Raw genomic sequence first — 26,501 nt, 5'->3', positions numbered from 1 at the left:
GTTTATTGCTAAGTATGTTTGCTATGGATTTGTTGAAGATATGCTTCATTAGATTTAGGAAATTCCATCCCATATTAGTTTTCTAAAGGGTTTTAATCACTTATTGAAGATGTTGGTAGGAGGGTGGAGTGAGAGACAAAGGCAGGAATGAAGCTCACGAGGGACGATGTGAGCGTATGAGCAAGCCTAGAGCTGTCTTTTCATGTTTCCAGAGTTTCTGTTTTTCTCTGCCTCCTGCTGCTCCAGCAAACCCTGGTCATTTGAACTCATGTGGATCCCTCTCTGGCCAGCTCATCCCCTCAGTAACCCCTGATCCCTCAATCACTGGAATATTCTAAAACATTGATCCAAAACTCAGTGCTTCCCGTCTGCAGAGAGGTCTTGCAATGACCTCTTCACCCTGGTTCACCCACCACCTCAGCCCCCAAAAGCTATGTGCTTCTGTGGGCTCTGCCTGTCAAACCTCCGTTCATGCTTCTCATCTGTGGGGCTACATGTTTCCTGTCCTTATAACTCCAGTGTTCCTGTCAGCCCCGTGGTACTGTGAAGTCCTCACAGCCAGGCAGTCTTGTTCTGTTCTGGGCCTAATGTCCACAGATCATGGCCAGTGACCATTTTTTTAATTAGATAACATAGGAGGGCAGGAGACAATCTCACGAACCAGTCAAAGTGTATTTGGTGCATTTATTTTATATAATTTTATCTTTTTTTTTTCTAAAAGGCAATTGGGTTTGTTTATACTTTGGTCGGACCTAGGGGGTTAGAGGAATTTCTCAGCTCCTCTTGGCCTTGCCCACAGTGTGCTGCTACAGTTTCTGGAAATGCAGGAAGTGTGGATCTAATCTGTCAGACTCTTGTCCTGGGAGATGGCTCTTCTCTGGTGGTTAGGCTTTCCAACTGCTCTCACGCCCAGCACAGGGTTCACTGGAAAGCTTTTCCGTGTTTGGTTCTATAGAGTTTATTGCGATCTAGCCTGGAAATCTGTCATCACCCAGAACAGAAGGCTGAAACCTTGAGTGGTGTGCAGTGGCCATGGCCTTTCCCAGAGAGACATGAGAAATAATGAGTGAAATGTCCTGGGCAGGGAGACATTCATGAGGACATCGCAGAGAAGGAAGCAGTCAGAATGGGGCGAGCTGGCCATGTGGAAATGACAGGTCTGTCCAGAGGGAATGACAAGCAGTGAGGGACCCCATAGCAGGAGAGGGAGGATGTTAAGTGCTGGGTCTCAGAACTGAACTGGGTGTAAACCTTAGGTTTGTTACTCAGCACTGTGAGGCAGTGGCCCCAGTTTCCTCTCTGCAGATGGTAGTGAGAGAGCCCTTCATTAGATGCTGACTGTGGGAACTGATAAACAGCTGAGGGTAAAGCTCTGGCCTGTGCAGCTCCTGGGCCTGATGACTGCCTTATAATTAACAGGCAGTTAGCAAGCAGAGGCAGGGAAGGGAAATGTCGCTGGCTAAGCAGGGGCAGAGTAAGAGGCTAATGAGCATCGAGGGATGAGCTGGCTGAGCAGAGAGGAACTCAGACGACAGGCTGAGGAGACGTGATCAGCAGTTGCCGTATCTCCAGCACTGTGCTTGCTGCTTAGGCCTCTCCAACTGTGGCCTAGGAGTGTGGTTCAGCCTGGACCTGACTTGCCTCCACAGAATTAATCATCACTGCTGGTGGGGAGAATGTGCCCCCAGTGCCCATTGAGGAGGCTGTGAAGACAGAGCTGCCTATCATCAGTAGTGCCATGCTGATCGGGGACCAGAGGAAGTTCCTGTCCATGCTGCTAACCCTGAAGGTATGTCAAGGGCTCTGACCCTGTGGCCCTGTGGGAGGTGTAGCAGGATGGTTTTCTGCGGTGTAGCCCAAGGTACACCTGACATTCACAGTTGTATCTGGGCATCACTCAGCCAGTGCCGCGCACTGTGAGGGTGGGTGGAAGCTCTCTGCCCCACTGGGCTGCTGAGACGATCCTTCCGCTTGCCGGCCCATTCCAGATTCCCACCCACATGCTCAGGGCCCCAGCAGCACAGCCAGGTAGGAATCTGGTCCCTGTTGAACATGTGCTGACATCACCAACAAATGTTTAACCCTCAGCCCACTGTTCCTTTCGACACTTCTCTGGGCTTAGCACAGAATCTTACCCACCCTAGATGCATCACTCTAAACCTGAGCCCACAGGAATTTCCACCCTGTGGTCTGTGACATCCTCCCAAACCAGAGCTTGGTTCTGTGGAGCCAAGGGATGGGAAGTTCACTTCTCCTCTCTGCAGTGCACACTGGACCCAGAGACATCTGAGCCGACGGACAATCTGACTGAGCAAGCTATGGAGTTCTGCCAGAGGGTGGGCAGCAGGGCCAGCACCGTATCGGAGATTGTGGAGCCCAGAGACGAGGCTGTGTATCAGGCCATCCAGGAGGGGATCCAGAGGGTGAATGCAAACGCAGCAGCCCGGCCCTACCACATCCAGAAGTGGGCCATTCTCAAACGTGACTTCTCCATTTCCGGTGGAGAACTGGGTAAGGGTTTCTTCTCACTATTCTTGGGGCTATATGGAAGGGCAAAGCCCATGGCAGTGGCAGGAGGAGCCTATGAGGAAACCGTGCCAGCAGGAGGTGTCAGATAAGGCTTCGGACAGCATCTAAGCAGGGTGCCTTGATTGTGTTCAGCCTGAAAAACAGTCACTTCCAATTCCATCAGATGCAACCACCTTGAATTAGAAACACCCAGGGGAAAAGCTGTATCTGTCCTGAACATATGCAGGGTTTTTATTATCCCTCAAATCATAGAGTACAACTCCTCACAAAATACAGTGTCTTAGGTATCAAAAGTCATCTACAGATGACTTAGAAGCATAAAGGAAGACATGTTGGTCATGTGCAAACACGTGTGATTTCACATATGGGTCCAGAACACTGGACTGGTGTCTGGTGTTGAGTAGGGAGCTCCTGAGACCTGTGAACACAGACATGAGTGTATTACATTTGTGCCAGAGCTTATCAATATGAGCATGAAATGTTTAGCTTTGCCTTAGCCATGAGACTCAATTCTGTTGAGTTGGAGTGCACCCATCAGGCACACACCATAGCCCTGCTGGCATCAGGGCTGAACTGAAACCACCATAGTCTGTGACATCAGCCACATAGCTGTTAAAGGGACAAAACTATCTGGACCACAGTCCAAGCCCTGAAGATCCAGGTGGCAGCCCCACCTGGCCAGGTGAGGCTCTCCTACCTATTGGGCATCTTGGGGTGTTCATGGCAGAACACTGAATAGGCTCCTTGGTGAGACTCTCTCAAATCTACACACACTGCAAGTAGTCACACTGTCCACAGCAATGCTCTGCTGTGTCTGAGATGCTGGGAACACATAACCGGATTTGTTCAAATTAAAATGCAAGGGCAGCTGGGCATTGGTGGCACACACCTTTAATCCCAGCACTCGGGAGACAGAGGCAGGAGGATCTCTGTGAGTTTGAGGCCAGCCTGGTCTACAGAGCAAGTGCCAGAATAGGCTCCTAAGCTACACTGAGAAATCCTGTCTTGAAAACAAAACAAAACAAAACAAAAAAGTTACCCAGCACCTTAAGTTGGGGGTCTTTTCAACCTTATATTAAATGGGAGAAACAAAGGCTAAGAAAACTAATTTGATGAAGCCATTTTAGACATTAAGATGTTGTTGGGAGCTTCCTCATCCCAACCCATCAAAGCTAAGTCTATCATTACGAACTGACCCCGAAACACGGGGAGGAGGCTTTGTGTATAAGCCATTGCTGTGAGACAGCTACTCCCAAATGGAGGCACTTAAACAATAGACATGGAGCCTAGTATGGTAGGATGTGCCTGCCATCCCAGCACTCAAGACGTGAAGGCAGGAAGATCAGGAGTTTAAGGCTAACTAACCTCTGCTACATAGCAAGTGCAGAGCCAACCGAGGCTACACAAGACCCTGTCTCAAATAAATAAACAAGCAAACAATAAACATTGTCTTCATTTTGGTGAGCCAAGAACCAGGAGCAGCTGATCTGAGTGGCCAGACTGGCAGTTTTCCATGACGCTGGTCAGAGTAGTCTGCATGGCAGACACCTGGAGCCCAGGATTGCCCACTCATATAATTGCTCACTCAGACTGGCTCAGCGAGGCAAGAGGCTTCAGTACTTGGTCAGCAGACCTCCCACAGGCTGCTTATATATCCTGGCATGGCCGCTGGCTTACCCTGTAAGGAATGTCTGATTGAGACACGGCGGATGACTGCTGCATCATTTGCAGTTGACATTCTGCATGCAAAGGTCCCACATCTATGGATCTCAACAACATTAGATCAAAAACTTAAAAAAACAATTCGTGTGACTATGTAGACAGCCTCCCTGAATCTTTCCCCAGTACTGCCATTGACTCTAGCTAGGACCTCCAACACACCAGGCAAGAGCTTTACCACTGAACTGTCTCCCTGGTTCTTTATTTTTTTTTTTAATTTTGAGACCAAGTCTTACTAAATTGCCCTGACTGGCCCTGAATTCATTGTAGCTCAGGCAGGCCTTGAACTTGTGATCCTCCTGTCTCAGCCTCTTGAGTAGCTCAGGTTACAGGCCACAGAGCTCTGACTATACATTTTTCCCATTATATGAACACTAGTTTATTTACATACCATTTGTACTGTATTTGGTATTCTGAGCAGTCTAGAGATAGCTTTACGTGTATGGATTTTCATGGGCTTTGTGTAAATACTACACAGTTTTATAAAAGGCTTTGAGCATTTTCTAGATTAGGTATTTGAGGTTTCCAGACCAATACCCCCTGTATTCTGAGATAGGGTATGTTCATTCAAAGGAAAATCAGCTGAGGATTGTGATGGGGACAGACAAGTCAAGGAGAAAGTGAATACTACTTTATTACGTAATGGTGGAAAAAAAGTCACTTCTGCTCCTGGAAATGACACTCTTATCACCTCCTCTGTATCTTATTGGCTGCCAACCAACCCTAGCTGACCATGACACAGGGAGGCTCAGGGGATAGAGCTGAGGGACTCTTGCCTCAGAGGCTGGCTGTGTGACACATCCTGCTTCTCTGGCTTACTTCCTGTCTCCTGGGTTTCATATGAGGTCTGTCTAGTTACTTTTCTACTGCTGTGATAAAACACCATGACCAAATCAATGTATAAAAGTATTCAATGGGGGGGGGGCTGGAGAGATGGCTCCTTGGTTAAGAGCACTGCCTGCTCTTCCAAAGGTCCTGAGTTCAATTCCCAGCAACCACATGATGGCTCACAACCATCTGTAGTGAAATCTGGTGCCCTCTTCTGGCCTGCAACATACATGCAGGCAGAACACTGTACATAATAAATAAATAAATCTTAAAAAAAAAAAAAAAAGTATCCAATGGGCTTATAGTTCCAGAGGGTTAGAGTACAAAATAGCAGAACAAAGGCCTGGCAGCAAGAATAGCTGAGAGTTAATTTGAAATGGTACAAGTCTTTTGAAACCTCAAGCTCACCCCCAGTGACAAACCTCCTCCAAGGCCGCATCTCCTAATCCTTCCCAAACAGTTCTATCAACTGGGAACCAAGCCCTAAAAACACATGAGCCTGTAGAGACCATTTTCATTCAAACTACCATACCTCCACAAATCACCAAACCTAGGCTTTACTCATTTCCTCCAATTTCTTCTTTTAGGCCCCACCATGAAATTGAAACGGCTAACGGTTCTGGAGAAGTACAAAGATATCATCGATGCCTTTTACCAAGAGCAAAAACAGTAGTCAGGGGCTATGCTTGTGGCATCTACTGGAGGGAAGACAGCCTGTCAAGCATCTTACTGAGCTCCAAGTGTCTTCCTCCTGGACACAGGAACCTCTGACAAGTTGGTTTCACCCCTAGTTCAGGGCATAGCACTGACATCTCCAGTACTTTAACCACTGCTCCTGTTCAAGTGTCAAACGAGATCATTCTCCTTCCAACAGAGAAGACTGCTCATTTTGGCCTCAGTCCAGGCAGACTTAACAAGGTTCTAGTTCACCGAACAGGTCTACCAGGGCTGGCTGTTGGAGGAGAGGGAGGAGGTTGACAGTCCCATTACTAATGTGTGCTGCAGACAGCAGTCACAGCTGACTTAACAGCCTGACTTAACTCTGGCACCATCTTGAACACTAGTTATCAGATACTCCTCCACCTTACACGCTTGATGTTTAACAAACTGTTGCTGCCTATGTGACTGTATTTAATATGTAATTTTGAGTATTAAAACTTTTAACAGACCTGCAACAAGTACCTGATGTTTTCTGTCGATTGGGTGGGTGGGACAGAGCATGCATGAACAGTTAACCCACAGAAGTGTAACCATTAGTACATTATTAGTGGCCTACAATAAACAAAGGTGCATAAGGGGTCAGGTGGAACGTTCTAGTTAAAGCAGCCAAGTCTATTACCACCTATTACAGCAAGCTAAGCCAAAATGCCCTAAGGCACCTGACCAGGAAAGAGGCAGAGAATGCAACCATCTCAGTGAGTTTTTAAATTCTTTATTACTGTGAACCCAAAGCCACTGGTAACTAGAACAATCCAGTAAGACAGAGAAAGCAGTAGCTGAAAGTAAAATACAGATGGTAAATCTGAATAAAAGCGTTAAAAATGACCCAGATGGGGATATCTGTTGTTAGGAGATCCCCTTGTGACCGGGATACATTATGCAAACTGGCACAAGGGCTGAGGGAAGACAGCTTGACTTAGCTGTGGGCCAGAGGATAGCTCCATGCTGCAGAGCAGAGGCTTTGGGGAGGCATGGGGACAGGAACCTGATGGTCAGAAGCAGGTAGCATGGGCCTCAGTTTGGGCTGAGTCAGTTCCGCCTCTGCAGTGGGGTCTTTTGTAGGTGCTACTGGGGCAGAGGGCAGTGACTGGGTGCTCTAGGGGGAAGTGAAGGGACAACTATGAAATATAAGTCAATAGCCAGCATGCCAGAGTCCTCAACTACAGTCAATACAGGCGGCCAGGCCTTTCCAGTATCACCTGAGCACCGACTGGAGTGTGGCCCTTTCTAGGGCCTTATAGGAGTGGATCTGCAGTGGCTGGCTCCCTGGCTGAGAGGTTCAGACAGCTCATGATGCTCACTCACAATCTAGTGTCTAGTGAAGAGGAATGACTGCCCTTAATTAAAAGTACTCCCCCCAAAAATAGTAAATCTCCAGGTAACAAAATAGTTGCATACACAGGGCATCTAGGGCTTTAACTCAAGGATTACCTATATGTTATTAACAAAATTACACATCGTTCATTATATATTTCTTGGAGCTTAAATTTTTATTAATAGTAATTCATGTATAGGACAAATATCTTTATTTTCCATATTGCTAAGAAATATACCATTTTTTTGCTGTGAACTTTCCTAGGAAATTTCTTTTGTGCCCATTTAGTTTTAGGGTAATGTTATCTTGTGTGACATTTAAACCCTGCTGTAGTCTCAGTATATTTTTCATAAACCAAAAAACAGGGCTTTTGTTAAAAAGTTAAATATTTTCTCTTATTAATTCTGTATCATAATATTTACAGCTGAGGAAAAACTATTTTACCTGAAGTGTAAAATGGGTAACAATGGTAAATGATACAGTTCACTTACAGTTTACAAAAAAAGGTTTACCAGATAGACAATAAATACAACAAGCACTTGGGGAAACCCTCTGACTGAAGGCCAAAGGCCATCATGTGCATCTGTTGCAAGGGTTTTGTTAAGAAAAGGCCAGATTTGAAAATGTACTCTGTCAAGAAGCAAGCAAACCAATGGCGGGTGTTCTCAAGGAGGATTACAGGGTACCCTTCTGGAGTGACTGACAGCAGCAAATCCATCTGCAGAAGTTCTAATCCAAGTCCTTTACTCGGCGGCAAATTTCTTCTGTGAAGTCAGAGCACTTCGAATTGCCTCCCAGGTCTTTTGTTAAGCTCTGAGAAAAGGGAAATGCAAAAATAAACATCTATCACCACACTAAATTAAGGCAAGAATATATTTACTTAAAGCACTCAGTAAAATAGGAACCGAGCAAGGTACCTGCCTACTGATTTTAAAGGGAAGTCCCATTATATACTATCTACCTACCATAGGAGGCCTGGGGAAACCCCATGAGGTGTGTACAAACAAACGTTCCCAAGTCAGGCATGATGGTGCACCGCAAGAATCCCAGCACTGAGAGGCTGAGGCAGGAAGATTCTTACAAGTTCAAAGCCAGCCTGGTCTATACATCAAGTTCCAGGTCATCCAGGACTTGGTAGCAAGACACCCATCTCAAAACAAAACAACACTGTATTTAAGGAAGTGTGGTAAAGAAATCACAGAAACAGCTAGGCGTTGGTGGTGCACACCTTTAGTCCCAGCACTCGGGAGGCAGAGACAGGTGGATCTCTGTGAGTTCGAGACCAGCCTGGTCTACAAGAGCTAGTTCCAGAATAGCCTCCAAAGCCACAGAGAAACCCTGTCTCAAAAAAGAAAGAAATCCCAGAAATGGCTGCTCCATTAAGGGCAATGTTTTTATTGTGAATAAGAAAGAGAAAAGTACCCAGCACTAGGGAGGCAGAGGCAGGCGGATTTCTGTGAGTTCGAGGCCAGCCTGGTCTCCAGAGCGAGTGCCAGGATAGGCTCCAAAACTATACAAGGAAACCCTGTCTCGGGGGAAAAAAAAAAAAAAAAGAAACAAAGAGAAAAGTATCCAGAGGTACCTGGAAGATTCAGAGCACAGAAAAAAAGAAACACACTGGACATGTCCATGGCTATCTTCAAGAGATGTGAGAAAGCATGAGAGAACCGTGGAGACAGCAAGAGACAGTGCAGCGAGCAAGCGAGCAAGCAGCGCAATGGGTGGTGGAGACAAGGACAAAATGGGCACCTGGGAGGAGGGAAGCCTGGGGAGGGGAGAAGGGCCAGGGTGCTGGCTTTGTAACGTATAGCATGTAACCACTGGAGCATGTCACTGAAAAGCCATATGTCCTTCCTGCCAGAGGCAAGAGAAATGACTTTCTGGGAAGACAAAAAAAGATTCACAAGTTCCTGAGGAACACTGGTTTTATCCAACCACCAAAAGTACTTCTATAGTCCAGCCTGCACTCAGTGCCTGAGACCTAACAAGCACCTCTCAAGGATAAGGCCTTTCTAAGGAGAAGGGAAATTTTCCAGAATTTATCCTTTGTTCAAACTATTGGCTGAGAAAATACTGGTTGGTTATGGATAGTTAAATGAAAGAAAATCTAAGCATAAAGGCTGAGAGGAAATTTCAAAGTTCAAAAAAATTATAAGACATGTTCTGCTCTATTTTAGTATTTGGAGACAAATAACATGAAAACACATAACTCCTAACTTTCCTCTTTAGGAGAAGTTTCTAGTATGGCCAATCTGTTTTCTACCAACTCATTTCCTCTTCACTGCAAACAGGCATCAGTGTGTTGAATTCCCTCCTGCAGCTCATGGTGCAGAACTAAGAAAGCCTGTGTCAGCCAGGCATCTTTCTGCTCGGCTCTAGACTATCACTTCCCAAACACAGGCTCTGAATAAATAACAAGATCATGTGCTGCTAAAGTGATGTCAGGCTGTTAAAAACATGTTTACATTTCTTGTATGTTGGCCATAAGAAGTAATGGGACCAGCTTTGAGGCACTATGTTAAGAATGCTTGACCAGATCACACACTAACACCAGTCCTGAGGGGTGCACCTGTGCCTTTCTCTGGCTCTCATGATCTTTCTGCTGCCATCAGTGCCTCTTAACCCTTTCAGAGGAAATACTTGGATCTTCCCCAAGAAAAACACATACATGCGCACATGCCTTTCTTAAGTTCAGTCAGGGAGTCCACATTCAGAACTCCTGTCTAACATCCAGTCTTTCAGGGCTGTTTCCTTCCCACAGAAGAAACACGATTCACCCAGTTTACAGTGGTCTAGCTTACAAATACCTTTCCATCCTTAATTGTAGCAAAACACGCAGTCTCGATTTTGGCTGCGTGGTCAAAGAGTCCCATGTGACGAAGCATCATCACGGCACTAAGCAGGAGGGCGGTGGGATTGGCCATGTCCTTGCCCGCAATGTCTGGGGCTGTTCCATGAACCTATGATGGTGTAAGAAGACAGCATCAGAAGGAGGGAGATAGGACCAGGCATATGAACAGGTGCTAGTCATAGCATGCCCCAAGTTCTGGGCTCAATCCCCAACACCAACAAAAATGAAAAGACAATGCAGCCTTCTGGAGAAGCCAAAGTCTCCATCCTCTTTCTTTGGGGAGAAGTATGTGTGTGTGTGTGTGTGTGTGTGTGTGTGTGTGTGTGTGTGTGTGTGTGTGTGTAGAAAGCCACTGTGTACAATTCACTGACACAGATCTTAGAAATAAAATAAAGCTGTGAAGAAATGAAGAGCTAATTTTTGAGTGCGAAAATATGGGCCCAAACTAGGGAGATGGCTGGGTGAGGAAAAACACTTGCTGCATAAATTCACATCTCCAAAACCCACATAAAAGCTCAACATGTAACAGGAGCATCCATAATCCCAATGCTCCAATGGTGAGACTGGGGGTGGAGACGGTGTAATCTCAGGGAGCACATGGGCTTGCAAGCCTGTTATTTGCAGCAGAAAAACAAGAGATCCTGTCTCAAGCAATGCTGAAGTAAGAACTAACACTGACCTACACACACACACAAGCATGGCACATTCATGCCTACAGAGTGAGTGAGTGAGAGTGTGTGTGTGTGAGTGTGTGTGTGTGTGTGTGTGTCTGTCTGTCTGTCTGTCTGTCTGTCTGTCTGTCTGTCTGTCTCACTCTCTTTTTCTCCATCACATACACACTGTATACATTCAGCACATACACACACACACAAAATTGTGGATCAATTATTTCCAGCAAATTTTGGTAAAACATTTTAAAGTGAAGGAGGGCACATAAAAAGTATCTGACCAGACACAAGGCAGAAGGGTCTCCAGTTTGAGGCCAGTCTGAGATGCGTAACAAAACTCCCCAAAATATACAAATAAGCAGAAATGTCTGGTGAAAAATAAACAAACCAATGTTATATAAAAAATAAAAGCTGTGGAACTGGAGAGATGGTTCAGTGGTTAAGAACACTGGCTACTCTTCCAGAGAACCCAGGGTTCAATTCCCAACACCCACATGGCAGCTCACAACTGTCTAACTCCTATGGGATCAGATACCCTCACACAGACACAACAATGAGCAGAAAAATAAATAAATAAATAAATAATTTATAGATGGCACATGACTTTAATGTCAGCACTTAGGGAAATAGAGGCAGGTGGAGCTCTGAATTTGAAGCCAGCCTGGTCTACATAGCAAATTCTATGCCAGGCATATTTTCAGACCCTGTCACAAAAATTCATACAATAAAAACAAAGTAACTTCCCAGACAATGTGCAAAACTGCAGTTAAGAGCCTGTGTTTAGACTACAGGGAACCCAACAACAGGGCCAAGTGCTGTTCTGAGCTGCACATGTGCAGCTATGGGCTGAGTGCTCTGTGAAGCCCAGGGCTTTCCAGAGCAGGATATAAACTGGCAAAGGAGAGAAAGGGAGTGCAAAACAATGAACAAGGGGGCAGGATCAAGTGGATTAAGGTTCTAGTTGGCCATGAACTCTAGGAATCAGGATCCTAGAGAGACAAGCTAGGTTGACAGGAAGTGGTGGCCTGAGATGGGAGTCTTGAAAAACTGAAAGCCAGGCACACATCTATCATCCCAACTCCAGAAGTTGAAGCAGGAGGATCATGAGTTTGATAGCAATCTGGGCTATACAATGAGACATGAAATCTGTGTACGTATCAGGGTCCTTACCGATTCAAAGATGGCAACACCGTTGGCTCCGATATTGCCACTTGGAGTCACACCAAGACCTCCGATCAGACCTGCACACAGATCACTGCGGACAGGAAAGAACATTGTGACAAAGAAAGCACGTCACCTAGCACTAAGATTCTAGTGTTTACTGTGATGCGCCACTAGAGGAAAGCAGAGTTTCTTGGAGGAGGTGTTCATTCCAGTCCTCAGGGTCAGAAATGCACAGGAGCCTGCAGCAGCTCACTGTGCCAGAGTAAGGCAAGGCGCAAAGGGCAGACCCAGCCCAGGACACAGGAGCCACGGACAGGAGGCACGGAGCCCAGTCAAGACAACCTGAGCCAATGAAGAACTCACCAATGAATAAAAGATGATGTAGACTCCACCTCAAAAATTAAAACAAATTAAAATTTAAAATACAGCATAGTTTCCTGATAACGTGCAAAGCTCCTGAGTTAAAAGCCTGTGTGAAGACTCTGAGAAGGAAAAGCTTCCCAACAGAACACCATGGACGAAATGCAAAAGAATAGGCTTTGAAAGTCAACATTTCCCAATATCCCATGGGGGAGGAAGGAGGAATCTAAAGAGGGAAGAAATGCTAGAGCAAGAGCTTGCAAGATGCCAACATTTGAGGACTCAGATACTCAGTACAGGGGGCTTCTATCAGTCTCAGGTTATGTCAAGTGGCTGGGGCTGTGGGTAAAGCTCCATGATAGCTCAGCACAAAGGGGCAGGAGGAGGAAAGACATTGTGATAATGACCAACAATCTAGCTAGCTGTGCATGTGACAAAATACACTAAAAATGACACTGAATTTAGTTCTTTTGTAGCAGATAGCTTATAATACATTACTGAAAACATAAAGCCATGATTCACTTTAGGTTGTTTATATATAAACTCTAGGTCAAAAATAAAAAGGGCATAGTCAAACTTACCTAAGGATGTCTCCATATAAATTTGGCATGACGAGAACATCAAATTGGGATGGGTCCTGTACCATCTACAAGGAATAAGTTGTGCATTTAGCAATCATAATCTGCACATCATGGATACACATACTATACACTGTGAAAAGCAACCAGTAACCATCAATGCATACTTACATTTAAACATACGGTATCAAGGTACATCTCATTAAATTTAATATCTTTACAGTTCTCTGCAACTTCCCTGCATTTTTGCAGAAAAAGCCCATCTGACATCCGCCTGTATTTAATGAAATAGAGATAAATTTAAAATGAAGACTTGCAGCAAAGCAAAGAATAAAATCAAATCAAAGTTTGAGAAAGCTAAGCTCCAAGTGGCTGGAAGTTGGCTCAGTCAGTGAAGTGCTTAAAGACTGGGGTTCAAACCCCTAGCACCCACAGAAAAGCTGTAATACCAGTGCTGGGGATAAAGACAGGAGGAGCCCCAGGATCCACTGGACAGCCAGTCTAGCCAAGCAATGAGCTCCAGGCCAATGAGAGACCCTGTCCCATAGAAGGTAGACACTGCTCCTAAGGAGGACACCTGTGGTTGTCCACCATACACACACACACACACACACACACACACACACACACACACACACACACACACACACGTACACATGCACACAGGAAGAAAAGCCTGGTGTAGTGGCTCATGCCTTTAATGGCAGCACTAGAGGGCAGAGGTGGTGGAGATCTGTGAGTTCCAAGCCAGACAGGGCTATAGAGACCCTGTCTCAAAAACAAAAGAAAATAAACAAATAAATAACTTAAGTTCCAGAATTCAAATGATGATGTTTCTATTACAGTATAATTATTTCTTGGGCAGTTAATAAATTGTGAGTCGGAAAGTTTCAGATCCTTACTGGTACACAAAAGTGTAAAAACAAGACAGTTCACTCACCATAGAGAAGACTAGAGTTTTGTAGTATTATCCATCAAGAACTAAGAGATAATTAAGTTGTGTTTGTTTGGTTGGCCATTTTTTTTTTTTTTTTTTAAAGACAGGGCCTCATGCAGCTCAGGAGGGCCTCAAACTTGGTGTGTAGCTGGCCTCAAAGGCTAAGTGCTGGGAGTATAGGTACATATGGACTCATGTCCTGGCTAATATGAAAATTGCTTTAGGAGGGCAACTCTTAGTTAAATGGTTTCCTATTGTGCAGGTTCAGTCCTCTCTTAGGTTAGAAAAGTCATGACTCTGTCCAGTCAGAGGAGCCTTTAATAGACGGGGCTTGAGAACGCACCGCCAGAGAAACCCTTCTGACAGGATCTGCTCTATTTTAAGCCCTGAGCACCTGGCACTTCAGAAACACCCTTGCTCTCCCACATGGGAAACATGAACTGCATGGCCTCTGCTAACCTAACGTCTTCTCCAGCTTCCTTCTGATACCTCTGCCCTCTTAACTCCCTGAATCCTGGCCCTCTTCATATGTCCCTCTCACTTCCCCAGCTAGGTACCAAAGGAGAAAACTCCACTCTGATTGGTGTAATGTTCTTTTCTAAACTCTGAGACTCAGCGAGCAAGCTGGAGACTGAGTCCTGGAAGCTCCATCCCCACCACAAAGCAAGTCAGCTCTGCCTCTCCGGGACTCACATGATGTTGGCTTTGTGCACCGCTGTGACGTTGCTCCGGTGGTTGTTCCTAGCGTACTCGAAGGCAAACTCAGCAATGCGCTTGCTCGCTTGTTCCGTGATGAGCTTGATGCTCTGCACAACTCCATCAACGATCTGAAAGAGAGGAAGCCCTGCTTCACTGGAAGGGGTATGGCAACACTGTGGTACCAGCCAGCTTCAGAGTATGGACCCCGTTATTGTGGAAGGCTGGCTGCGTAGTCAGTGTTAACTCCAGCCCCCCCCCCCCCCGCCCCTGAGACAGGCATCACAAGCTTTGCTGGACAGTGACACAGCACCAAGACACCCACCAATGCCCGCCCCCCCCCCAAGAGGTGACACTCATCTGTCTTTCAGAGATATTTTCAACTGAGAATTTGAACAATTGCCTCATTTGCACAAAAGGAAATCCCAGAGGGAATAAAAACCTCTCTGAGCCAGGTGTGGTGGCACATGCCTTTAATCCCAGCACCAGGGAGGCAGAGACAGGTGGATCTCTGTGAGTTCGAGGCTAGCCTGGTCTACAGAGTGAGGTCCAGGACAGCCTGGACTATGTAAAGACCCTGTGTCAACACACACACCACCTCCCAAAACATCAACAACAGAAAACCTTCCCCCCAAACAAACTAAAACAAAAAAGCTTCTAAGATGAACATACCACATGCTCAATTCCACTGTATTCTCCTTCCGTGTTCTCTCGGATGGTGACAATATTTACATCCGTGTAAGGGGTTTTATAACCTTCAATTGAGACACATGGCCGGACATTGGCATAAAGGTCAAATGTCTTACGGAGCAACAGATTCATAGATGGATGGCCAGCTGCTATTGGGGTCTTTAGTGGGCCTGTCAGAAAGAACAACAGTAGGATGACAACAGGGTTCACTTGGTCTCACAGGAAACCCACTAACACACCTGGCTCCTAAAAATGTGTTCTGCCTTCAACTTCACCCTCTCCCTCAGACCCAAGAGGAGGAACACATCTTCTAGGGAGGGTTCTGGGACATGACTTGCATTTCCTGCCTTGAGAACTACTGAGGACCAATCACTACATCAGATGCTTAGCATCTGCCAAGCCTCACTGCCCAGGAGGGACACTTACAAATAAAAGAAGAAACTAAACAATCCCAGAGAAAGACCTAGGTCTAAGTCTACCAGCCAGTGGCTTACAAAAGATGAATCTGAAAATGATTTAAAGCCTGCACCAAATTTCAATCTGTCTGAATCATGGCCTCAAGCATGTATAAATTAAAAATCTCATTAGAGGTAAATTGAGTTGAAAATAACAGACACAGTAAAGTTGGTATTGGCTAACAATACTTTAATGTTTTTACTAGAGTTTTAAAACAAATTTCCCAAATAAGAAATAACCATCTCAGGTCAAGAATATATTCCAGTAGAGCATATAAAAAAAGCCAGCATCTAGAGCTGTGCCTGTAATTCCATCACTCAGAAGGCTGAGGACAAAGAATCTCAAGTTTAAAGCTAATCTTGGGTTCAAGGCAAGTTCTAGGCCAGCTGGGCTATACTGTGAGGCCCAGTCTCACAAACATAAAACATTCAATAAATAAATAAAGTACCTTACCACAGGTGACACTTCATCAAAGGAGGTCTTTACTTTTGATAGACTTCAGACTGGATTTGGCTGACATGCACATACTCTCAACATAGAATGCCCGTGAGCAACCATAACCTCCTCTCCACTGTACCTTTCAAGCCCATCTTGTTCTTATCCATGGACTCTTTGGCTTCTGGAGGGATCATCCACTTTCCTCCTGGTCCTTGAATGGCAGTGACATTACGCTCCTCCCATTGAATAGGGGCCTAGAAGTCACACAATAGCACAGTGAACTGGAGTCTGGCATTCAGACTACAATGATGGTTCATCAAGACTGGATGCAACTAGTAAAAACATGGGCCATTAGGTCCTGAAAGTCCCTGACATGCTCTAAGTGATATTCACTAGTGTGCTCAAAGGGATTCTCTGCATTACCCTGGCCCAGTCATCACATCCAGCCGCCACCTGCTCATTTATTTCCTTCCCAAGGACTCCTAAGGTGGCTATAATTAGATTAGCATAAGAAGAGGATATAAGGTTCATAGACATGATTCATAGCACTGATACATGGATGAGCCTTGAAACCACAGTGCTAAGAGGGAAAAGTCTACCAGAAAAGACCATGTTAGAGTCTATAGACATGAATAGGTTATCAAACCTATAAAGAGAAAGCAAATGAATGTCTGGGGCTGGGAGTTGGGCACCCTAGAGTAACTGTTACGCATTATGGGATTTTTTTTGGTGATAAAATTATTCTAAATTAGACAGTGTGGGTGGCTACACAACTCTGAATATACTAAAAATCAGTGGACTCAATTGTACAGTTATTTGTGAATCCTATTTTTAGTGTCCTGATGAATGTGTGAAGGTCAGAGGTCAACTCTGGTGTTGGTTCTCACCTTCCACCTTGTTAGAGACAGGGTCTCTTACTGTTTGCTGCTGCATATGGCAGGCTAACTAGCCTACAGACACCCAGGGACTCTATCTCCGCCTCCCATCTTACAGTAGGAGCACTGGGATTACAGACACATTCTACTGCATCCAGTTTGACGTGGGTGCTGGGGATTTGAACTCAGGTCCTCACACTTGCACAGCACTTTATCTAGAACCATCGCCCCAGCCCTGGATTGTACCATTTTCACAAATGGTTTGAGTATTATGTGAATTATATCTAAATAAAACTGTCTAAAGAACAAGAAATACCTATGGAAGTCCTGGTTTAAAGCATAAACTAGTGGTCACTTCTTTCTCCTTCCACCCGTCATATGAGAACTGACATTTGACAGCCATCTCACTGTCTATGAAGAACTAGACAGAGAAAGGATGTGGCCTTGTTCTTAAGGAGCTTACAAGCATCATCTTATCTGCAGGAATTTCCATTAGAAACTCACACAGGAAAAAAAGAGTTCATATAATTTCAATAAATTTCATTCTTCAACTCACTGCTATTTCTTACACTCAGCAGTAGTAACAACAATAAAAACCCAGGTTACGATCCTAAATTCCCCAAACAAAAATGTTTTAAGGTATCTACCTGAGGCTGGGCATTGGTGGCACACGCCTTTAATCCCAGCACTCGGGAGGCAGAGGCAGGTGGATCTCTGTGTATTCAAGGCTAGCCTGATCTCCAGAGTGAGTGCAGGATAGGCTCCAAAGCTACATAGAAAAACCCTGTATCAAAAAAAAACAAAAAGGGCTGGAGTGATGGCTCAGAGGTTAAGAGCACTGACTGCTCTTCCAAAGGTCCTGAGTTCAATTCCAAGCAACCACATGGTGGCTCACAACCATCTGTAATGAGATCTGGCGCCATCTTCTGGCCTTCAGGGATACATGCAGACAGAACACTATATATAATAAATAAATCTTAAAAAAAATTAAAATTAAATAAATAAATAAATAACAAACAAAAAATCTACCTGAATTGAAAGCTAGGCATAGGAATATTTTTGTTTTTCACCAGCCCTATTTTTTTTTAAGTAGAAAATCTGTGAAGATTATTTAACAACAGACCCTACAAACTATGTAGAATCTTCAAACAATTCATCTTGGCTAAGAAAGCCTCTGTGGAATATCTTTAAGAGGATTTTAAATACACTTACTTTGGCAGCATCAAAAATCTTCATAACTGAGGCGGAGATTTCTGGGCCAATTCCATCTCCTGGAATTAAAGTTACTGTCTGAACCTGAATAGGAAAAATCGTTGAAGAAAACAGTAAGGATTGGTTTTTGAAATTTTTTAAAAGAGAGTATCACTCACAGAGACACTCACTTTCCCTATATGTCAGAAAGAGCCAAATGCTTTAAGGAAACAGACAGACCCTCCTGCGATCATGACGGGGAGAAGAAACCAAATCCTCCATGTCTCTGCTTTCAACTGAGTTTGGAAATTTAAATAGTAACACAAATGATGCTCTTTAATAAAACAAAAATAAACTACTGGGTATACTTCCTGACTTGCATTTCTTCTCAGACAAACGTTGATGACTAACAACTCAAGTCTGTGAATCCCAAAAGAGCAAACATTTCGGCATTTTGGCACTGTTCTCGCACCAAAGCTCAAGGTCCTCCCAGGAGCCCTGGCTTCACTGTCTGTGGAATCCTGCAAGTTCTCAGGAAACAGTCAGGCTCATAAGACTCCAATGTTTCCAGAATTTCAGAGGTCTGTTTTAACACCTAGAAAAAAATCAAACTTCATCTCCAGATGGCTTCCACTTTCCTTAGTTCCTCTATAAAACTGGCTCCTTCACGTGGTCTAAGTGAGCATGGGATGGCAGCAGCAACCAACACCATGATCAGAGCTGCAAGGCCCCAGTTAGAATGGCATTGAGTGTATCTATGGTGTAACATCAATGACGTCAATTCCAAATGTTCTGGACAACAGTAAACGAGCATCTCGATGAGTGAAATATGTCAGAAGGAAAGATGAGAGGGTTTGAAGACTCGTTCAGACCCCTCTTCATTGGGAACGGCATTCCACCTGGCCTCTTACAGGTCTAGTTGCTTCAACTACATTTTTTTTTCTTTTTTTGGTTTTTCAATACAGGGTTTCACAGTGTAGCCCTGACTGTCCTCAAACTCACATAGATCTGACTGCCTCTGCTTCCTGAGTGCTGGGATTAAAGGTGTAGGCCACCACTGTCCAGCCCTCAACTACATATTTTTTAAAAATCACTAATTAAGGGGAAAGAGTGAGACAAATATGATAAAATACACCATATACACACATGAAAGGTATCCTCAAAGAATTAATAGAAATATTATATATATTTTAAATCATGAATTCATTTTTTAAAATCAGTAATTCAACTTCCCCTGGGCCTTTGCCTTACAATGACACCTGGATAGGCTGACTAATTATTTCTCAAGTTTTTTTTTTTTTTTTTTTTGGTTTTTCAAGACAGGGTTTCTCTGTGGCTTTGGAGGCTGACCTGGAACTAGCTCTTGTAGATCAGTCTGATCTCGAACTCACAGAGATCCACCTAATATATTTTTAAAAATCGGTAGCCAAAGACTAAATAACAGCAGAGAACCATGATCGTCTCATCCATTTCCAGATGCGCTGGGCTTTTTTTCTTCTGTTCATGTTGGTGTGAGGATGGGGCTCAGGGCCATGTGCATGCCAGGCAAGAGCTCTGCCCCGGCGCTGCATCCCCAGCCTTCTTGCTTTGTATTCTGAGACAGTTTTTATGTTTCCCTGGCTGGCTTTCCCCTCTCTCTGGAGCCAGCAGGTCCTGTACTTTTTTTTTTTTTTAACCCTCCTGCCTGAGCAGCTGAGGTCATAGACTTGTACCATCAAGTCCAACTTCAGAATGGTTTTGAAATGTTAGCTTGGCTATTCTTGAACTTGAAATCAAAGTCTTATTCTATATTTTTAAAAAAGTTATATTAGTTCTTTGAGAATTCCATACAATGTGTTTTGATCATACTCACCTCCCTCCCCAACTCTCCCCAGATCTACCCTTGCCTTCCCCATCCATCCAACTTTGTGTCCTTTTCTTCTTTTTTACCCATCAAGACCAATTTGTAATGCTCAAATATTCTATAATGTGTGGACTTGGAGTAGAGCATGACCATCTGACCAGGGCCTATAATCTCATCAGAAAAGCTGACTCTTTGTCTCCCAGCAGCTAATAACTGCCAATCACTCCACAGCTGGAGGTAGGATTTTGTGCCTAACCCCACTTCCATGCTAGGATTTGGTCTGGTTTGGTTTGCACTGGTCTTGTGCCTGCATTCAGCTGCTCTGAGTTCATATCTGCATTTTTGGCATAAGCAGGGCCAAAGGCTCCTTCTTCCTGTTCTCCCACATGTAATGTCATCCAGGGAGCTACTTTTCTTCTCCATAGACACCAAATAGAGGGAGAAATGTATTACGGTCTCATCAATTCCTCATGGCATAAAAGGTGATGTGGGAGTATAGGAATGAAGGAATTATAAAATCCAAATAGGATTCTATAAAAGGGGGAAAATAATAAATAGGAAATCACTGACACACAGTCTTGGAATACTCCACAAATATGGCATCAGCTTTTCAAGCACAGAACTCTAAAGCCAGGGATTCTAAAAGCAGCAGATTGAATGGGCACTAGGTGATGCACTAGCTCAGGGTCTATAGACTGCACACGGAAAGTGTAGGTCTGTAGGGCCCAGAGAAGCACAAGATGTTCATAGATGGTGACCAATCTATCATTTTAGGGAAGCTCAGGAAACAAAAAAAATGCAAAACAGGTTTTTGAAGCTTCTCAACAATTTTCTCTCAACTTGCACTTGTTTCTGAAAAAACAAAACCCCTAAGTGTCTTAAGACACTAATGAGATTACAAAATAAAGTTAACAGCCTCAGGGTAACTTCTATTTTTATCTTGGCTCCTTGGAGATATTAATGGGACAGGCTTACATAGCCAGATGTAACAGAGTTATCTTAAATAGAAAAAAGACAGATTTATGTAATTGTCAGCCAATAGTTTTAATACACATTGGAAGTATGGCCAATTCCCTTTAGTATTAAATAAATAAGGATGGAATGCTAGTAAATGTATTTGAGCATCTTTCTTGAGAAACTTCTAAAAGAAAAAATAAAAAGACATAATTATACTCACACCACCAGCAAAACCTCTTGTCACCTGTTTTGTATTGTGGAATGCACCCAGCAGCCGAGAGACCTACATTAATACAACAGAGAAATGAAATGCACAGAATTAAAACATAAATGCTTGAGACAAAGTCATTTCTGATAGTTTCTCTCAGGAAAGTTGGAGGAATTTGATTCTTTTTTTTTTTTTTTTTTTAACTTGAGGATTTTCCAGGAATATTTTTCTCAAATATTATTAGCTCAATGTAGCTGACTTGAAACCATAGAACTGTACCTTTTCTTTTTTGAGGGGTTCGTGTATGCATGTGTGGTATATCAGTGTGTATATGACCATGCGTGCATGCATGTGAAAGTCAGAGGCCCGCACCAAGTGTCCTCTCTTATCTTAGTTTCTGAGAAGAGTGAGGTCACTGAAGCCATAGCTCACAAATCCAGGAAGAACTGGACAGCAAGCCCCAGGGATCCTCCTGTCTCAGCCCCCTTAATGCTTGATTATAGTCATATAGCCTCTCTTTATTTTTTAAATAAATTTATTTTACATCCTGGCTGCAGTTTCCCCTCCCTCCTCTCCCCCAGTATGCCCCCCATGTCACCCCCTCCAATCCACTCCTCCGTTTCTGTTTAGGAAAGGGCAGCTCTTCCATGAGTATCAACAAAACATGGCATGTCACCGCCCAGCCTTTTTAAATGTAGGCGCAGGAAATCTGAACTCAGGTTCTCATGCTTGTAGGACAAGCACTTTAAAGACTGGGCCAACATTCACCCCCTCAAATCTCAGCATTGAACTTTTCTGAAGTCTGAGTATAAGTGTAAACTGTCCGAAGATTTTGAAGACAGAATGGAACTATACTTTTTTTTTTTTTTTTTTTGCCTCAAACCTTAGTTTTTCTCTAATGTTCTTGTTTAGTTTTATTAATGCTCTTGACCACCATAGGATGCTATATGCTCTAAGAAAATTATCACGAGGCTGGAGAGATGGCTCAGAGGTTAAGAGCACTGGCTGCTCTTCTAGAGGTCCTGAGTTCAATTCCCAAGCAACCACATGATGGCTCACAACTATCGGTTATAAGATCTGGTGCCCTCTTCTGGTGTGCAGATATACATGGAAGCAGAATGTTGTATACCTAATAAATGAATAAAATCTTTAAAAAAAAAGAAAGAAAGAAAATTATCACCAGATTTAAAACCAACAGGATCCTTAAGAGACCCAGAGAAGGACTCTACAAACTTCTAGAGGGGCAAAGATCCAGAATTTGTTTAAGATTCAAGTGACCAATCAGCAAATTACTGAGTTCTTTTTAAAATTACTATTATGGAATTCTATGTATATGGGTGTTTTGCCTGCACATGTGTGCCTGGTGCCCAGGGAGTCCAGTGAGGGAGTTAGATCTTCTGGAGCTAGAGTTATACATGGCTGTGAGCCACCACACTAGAAATTCAACCCGGGTCCTCTGGAAGAACATCTAAGTCATCTCATGAACACCCAAACAGCAAATTAGGAACAATCTTGCCTGGCCTGTTAGAACAGACCTGTGATCCCAGCTACTCAGTAAACTGAAGCAGGAAGTTCCAATCTCAAAGCCTGTCTGGGCTACAAGTACTCCTCAAGACCAGCAAAGACAACTCAGTAAGACCCTATCTCAAAAAATAAGGAGAGCTGGGGACATAGTTCAGAGGCAGACCACCTACCTACCTATCATGTACCAGCCCCAGTTCTGCCAAAAGGAGGCAAAAAAAAAAAAAAGCAACAACCAAAAAACAAGTCTTCTGTGTCACTCACATACCAACTCTTTTGAGAATATTAACAGTTCACTTAGCACTACTTGATATCAACGCCACACAGAATATTTTAATTACTTAGTTCTTCTAGTAGTAAGGCAATAGTTACTGCTTTTACTTGTGATGTAATTTTTCTGAGACTATAGAAAGATATAAAAAAGGAAAGTAAAAGTCACTCAAAAATCCTACCACTCTAAGACATTACTATTACATTTTTTTTTCTGACAAACAATAGCATATGTACACGTTTTAAAAGGTACTTCAAACCCTAGCCAAGTGACATGGTGTACACCTTTAATCCTAGCACTCGGGAAGCAGAGTTAGGTAGATTTCTTGAGTTTGGAGGTTAGCCTGGTCTATATAGTGTGTTCCAGGCTTCATAGTGAGACCCTGTCTCAAAGAAAAAGCTCTCAAATGTAATAGCTCCGTCTTCAGAAATGGTACAAAGTCTTATTACAATAAAATAAAAAAATAATTGAGTATACAGACCAAAGGTTCTTAAATCTACTAAAAAAAAATAATATAACATTTTCATATTCAATACATGAGCAAAGAAACATTTGTTACACCTGGTCTTATTTTTCCTAGGCCTCATGGCTGGGGCTTGTAAGCCCAGGTACTCAGGAGGATTTAAAGTCCAAGAGAGTGAGTAATTTATTGAGACCTGACTTTAAAATTAAAAATGGAGGGAAAGTGAGGTGCTGAGGATGAAGCTCAGTGGTAGAGTGCTTCCCCAGCACCAGGCTCAACCCCCAACACCACAGCAACAAACAAACAATTATCCTAAGACATGCAAGCCATCTTTTGCTTTGTCTGCTACTGTATCTACAGTGCCTGGTACACTTCCTGCCTCATAGTTGATACTCAATAAATCCCTTCTAAAACAACCCAGGCCACCCTCAATCCTACATGTAACTGAGGGTTCCCATCCCAGCTTCCATGCCTACAAGGACTTTCTTCTAACAACCCATATTTTCTGTGTTTCCATCTCTCTTCTATGATCTTGGACAAAATAACACATTGACAAAGTTCATTCAAATAGCACTTTAAATTTTCAGCACACACAATGCCTTTTACTGTATAATATGCATGTATGTCATTTTCCTCTATAAAACCTAAGGAGATGAGTTCTCAAGGGAAAGAGCCTAGCCTTGACTTCATGAACTTGATTTCAGGCCCTGGATCATCTGAACCCCATGGCTTTTCTTTTCCTTTTTACCTTCATATTCCAACCTAAGAACAAGAGATACTATGTGGGAAATAGGGTGAGAAACTGCTCATCATAGTCTTTGGGGCCTGAAAAGTCTTTAAAACCCTCATTTTCTCTGTGTGTGGGGAAGGAAACCCAAAACTTTAAATGAAAACTGACCGTGGTGGCTCAGACCTATAATCTACTTGGAAGGTAGAAAGAGGATCAGGAGTTCAAGGTCAGCCTTAGCTACAGCCTCAGGTAGACTAGTTGAGACCAAAACAAAACCCTTAAATGGAAACCTAGTAAAGTAGCTGTCCTGATGGAAACCCCAAATGTCATCTAGCACTTCACCACGAGTTAACCTCAGGAGCCTCTTCTGAAGCCCTAATCCCCAGAGAGAGGCTGACCCAAAGGCTGGGCCACTCTGCCGAAGGTCACACAGGGAAGGAGTCATGTCCCAGGAGAACATCTTCTGACCCTACAGTCAATAATTTCTGAACTCTTAAGAGTTTTTCTTACAAGGAAAAAAGCAAAAACAATTTCCCAGCATACTCTTTACCAGTATAGCTTTATTTATCCTTCCCATAGAGAATGTAAGCCCAGACATTAAAGGACGGACTTGTTGCTACATTTTAAAAGTAAATGTGGGTCTGAAGAAAGTGGCAAAGTAGATGCTAGCTATTGAGCAAAATAGCCTAGTTACTTCTGTCCAAAAACCACTGTCTGCTTGGCAACTGACAAAATAGATATATTGATAGCTAAGAAAGCTTCAGGTTTTCATGTCCTGCATTGGCTAGGTGCTTTCATGCACAAACAACTCTGACACAAGCAGACATCTTACAGGTGGGTTCACAGATATTAAGCAATTTGCTCAGGACACACAGCGGGTCAATGGCATTGTTGGAATTTAAAACTAAGACCCCTAAATTGAATTACCAGTAAATAACAGTGTATCTCTGAATCTATCTTTAAACTCAAGAAAGTGGGGAGGGTCAATACCAAATTTTATAAAAAATTTGTACTGCTTACAGCAGATTTCTAGGGAATCACTCACTATAGCATCAGATGACCTAAGGCCTGAGCAGTACTATATACACAATTAGCTAAGTGACCTTGGCTACTGGACAGGCAGAAGGGAACTGAAAAACCAAAATACTTGGGTTCCTCTCCCAGATGACAATGACAACCTCTATGACCTTGAGTAAGTTTGTCTTGGAGGCAGGTAAGCTGCCAAAAGATTGCACATGTAACCTAAGTGCCTTTCAGCTCTGGTACCTAGGCTATCAAAGAGAGCTGGAGCACCGGATCGCAGGGTTTCCAACAACGGAAGGCGAAAGGACGATGCTGTAGTCTCCCAGTCTTGAGTGTTGAGTGCAATCCCAAGGAGCATGATGCCCTGTGTCCTCTGAAGGGAAAATAGCTACCGGGGCATCAGGCATCAGTCTAGGAAGAGTTACAAGAGGGAGAAAAATCTGGCCGGCAGGGCCGCCCCGGGATTACCTAACCTGAGAAAACCTCTGGCTCCCATAGTTTAGCCGGTCAAAGGCTAAGGGACCCGCGAGGCGCAAGCTGGGCCGTGCTTCAGGCTGCCCTGAGACAGGCAGGTAATAGGGCCGCGGGGCCTGGACCGCCACTCCATGACCTTCCGGGGCTCGTGCGAGGCCTGAGCTCCAGTCCCGGAGGAGGCTGGTAGGGACATTCGGAGCAGATCCGGCCGCCTTGACCTTGACGCCGTCCCTGCCGAGGGCGCGGCTGTCCGGGCTCAGGGCTCGCCAGACTCGGCGTGCTGGCCACACTCCCCGAAACTCTCCCCGCGGGCCGTGCGCCGCCTCCACCAGCCCCGCGCCTTCGCCTCCGCCAGGTATGACGAAGGATCACCGTCTGCCCTCCCGGCCCGCCGGTGAGCTTGCTACCCCGTGGCGCTCACCTTGGACACCCACGCGGACCCGGCCATCGCATCCACTTCCCTCACCTCGGCGACAGCCGCAACACCAGGACGCATGCGCGTAGCCGGCGCCCCCGAAGCCCGCCCCGCAGGCCCCGCCCCGAGGGCCCGCGCGGCCCCGCCCCTAGCTCGTATCTTCGTGGAGCTTCCCGACAACCCGACCCTTCTCTGCACAGCTGCCACTAACTGGCCAATCACTGCCTTAATCGTTCGATGACGCGCGGAGCGGGGCCCAGCTGCCATCCGGAAGCTCCCCACCCCCACCCCCTTGCTTCATTCATTGAGTAGCCTTGTGGATGATGATTTGTTTCCCACCTATTAGGCGCCAATGAGCCTTCTATATTTGCGGGATAATGGGCCCCTTAGGACTTTGCAATCCCACTGCGACAGATATTTTACTTACTCCCCAAATGTTGTTTCGTTTGGTTTCTTGAAGACAGTCTCATAGAGCCTCAAACTCACTATGTAACTGAGGATGGGTTTGAACTCCTGGTCCTCTTTTCTTGCCTCTATTTCCCAAGTGCAGGGACTATAGGCATGCACCACCAATGCTAACT

General features: G+C 44.4%; 2 protein-coding genes across 3 annotated transcripts in view; one reads left to right on the top strand and one right to left on the bottom strand.

The window, feature by feature from the left end:
* Acsbg1 (acyl-CoA synthetase bubblegum family member 1) overlaps positions 1-6,239 on the top strand; it is a 56,605-nt gene extending 50,366 nt beyond the window's left edge. The window contains exons 14-16 of the mRNA XM_035444217.1: positions 1,650-1,789; positions 2,265-2,511; positions 5,664-6,239. Of these exons, the coding sequence (XP_035300108.1) occupies positions 1,650-1,789; positions 2,265-2,511; positions 5,664-5,749 (473 nt within the window). The 3' untranslated portion in view covers positions 5,750-6,239. The remainder of the gene's footprint in view (positions 1-1,649; positions 1,790-2,264; positions 2,512-5,663) is intronic.
* Positions 6,240-7,263: 1,024 nt separating this feature from the next.
* Positions 7,264-26,049, bottom strand: Idh3a (isocitrate dehydrogenase (NAD(+)) 3 catalytic subunit alpha). Of its 2 annotated transcripts, none has more exons than XM_027415060.2 (11): positions 25,927-26,049; positions 21,036-21,098; positions 18,037-18,120; positions 16,089-16,203; positions 15,038-15,225; positions 14,363-14,496; positions 12,904-13,006; positions 12,736-12,800; positions 11,801-11,885; positions 9,919-10,071; positions 7,264-7,924 (listed from the first exon to the last, which is right to left on the bottom strand). In XM_027415060.2, exons 1-11 carry the CDS (start codon positions 25,999-26,001, stop codon positions 7,841-7,843), a joined length of 1,149 nt encoding a protein of 382 aa, XP_027270861.1. In that variant the 5' UTR covers positions 26,002-26,049; the 3' UTR covers positions 7,264-7,840. The 2 variants fall into 2 exon arrangements, with proteins under 2 accessions (XP_027270861.1, XP_035299598.1); XM_035443707.1 differs by having other exon boundaries at positions 21,060-21,098; positions 25,927-26,039.
* Positions 26,050-26,501: the final 452 nt, after the last annotated feature.

The sequence above is a fragment of the Cricetulus griseus genome, chromosome 4 (assembly GCF_003668045.3).
Source record: "Cricetulus griseus strain 17A/GY chromosome 4, alternate assembly CriGri-PICRH-1.0, whole genome shotgun sequence".
Classification (NCBI taxonomy): domain Eukaryota; kingdom Metazoa; phylum Chordata; class Mammalia; order Rodentia; family Cricetidae; genus Cricetulus; species Cricetulus griseus.
The sequence above is the reverse complement of the archived record's forward strand: the minus strand, read 5'-3'. Positions and strand labels throughout refer to the sequence as shown.

What these genes read in the sequence shown, in the direction of transcription:
- Idh3a (XM_027415060.2), bottom strand. Translation starts at nt 26,001, where the DNA reads ATGCGTCCTGGTGTTGCGGCTGTCGCCGAGGTGAGGGAAGTGGATGCG. An exon ending in ACAGTGGAATTGAGCATGTG is followed by an intron (nt 14,497 to 15,037) that starts GTATGTTCATCT and finishes CCTCTCTTTCAG; the next exon opens with ATCGTTGATGGAGTTGTGCA. An exon ending in GTGTTGCCATCTTTGAATCG is followed by an intron (nt 10,072 to 11,800) that starts GTAAGGACCCTG and finishes ACACCATCATAG; the next exon opens with GTTCATGGAACAGCCCCAGA.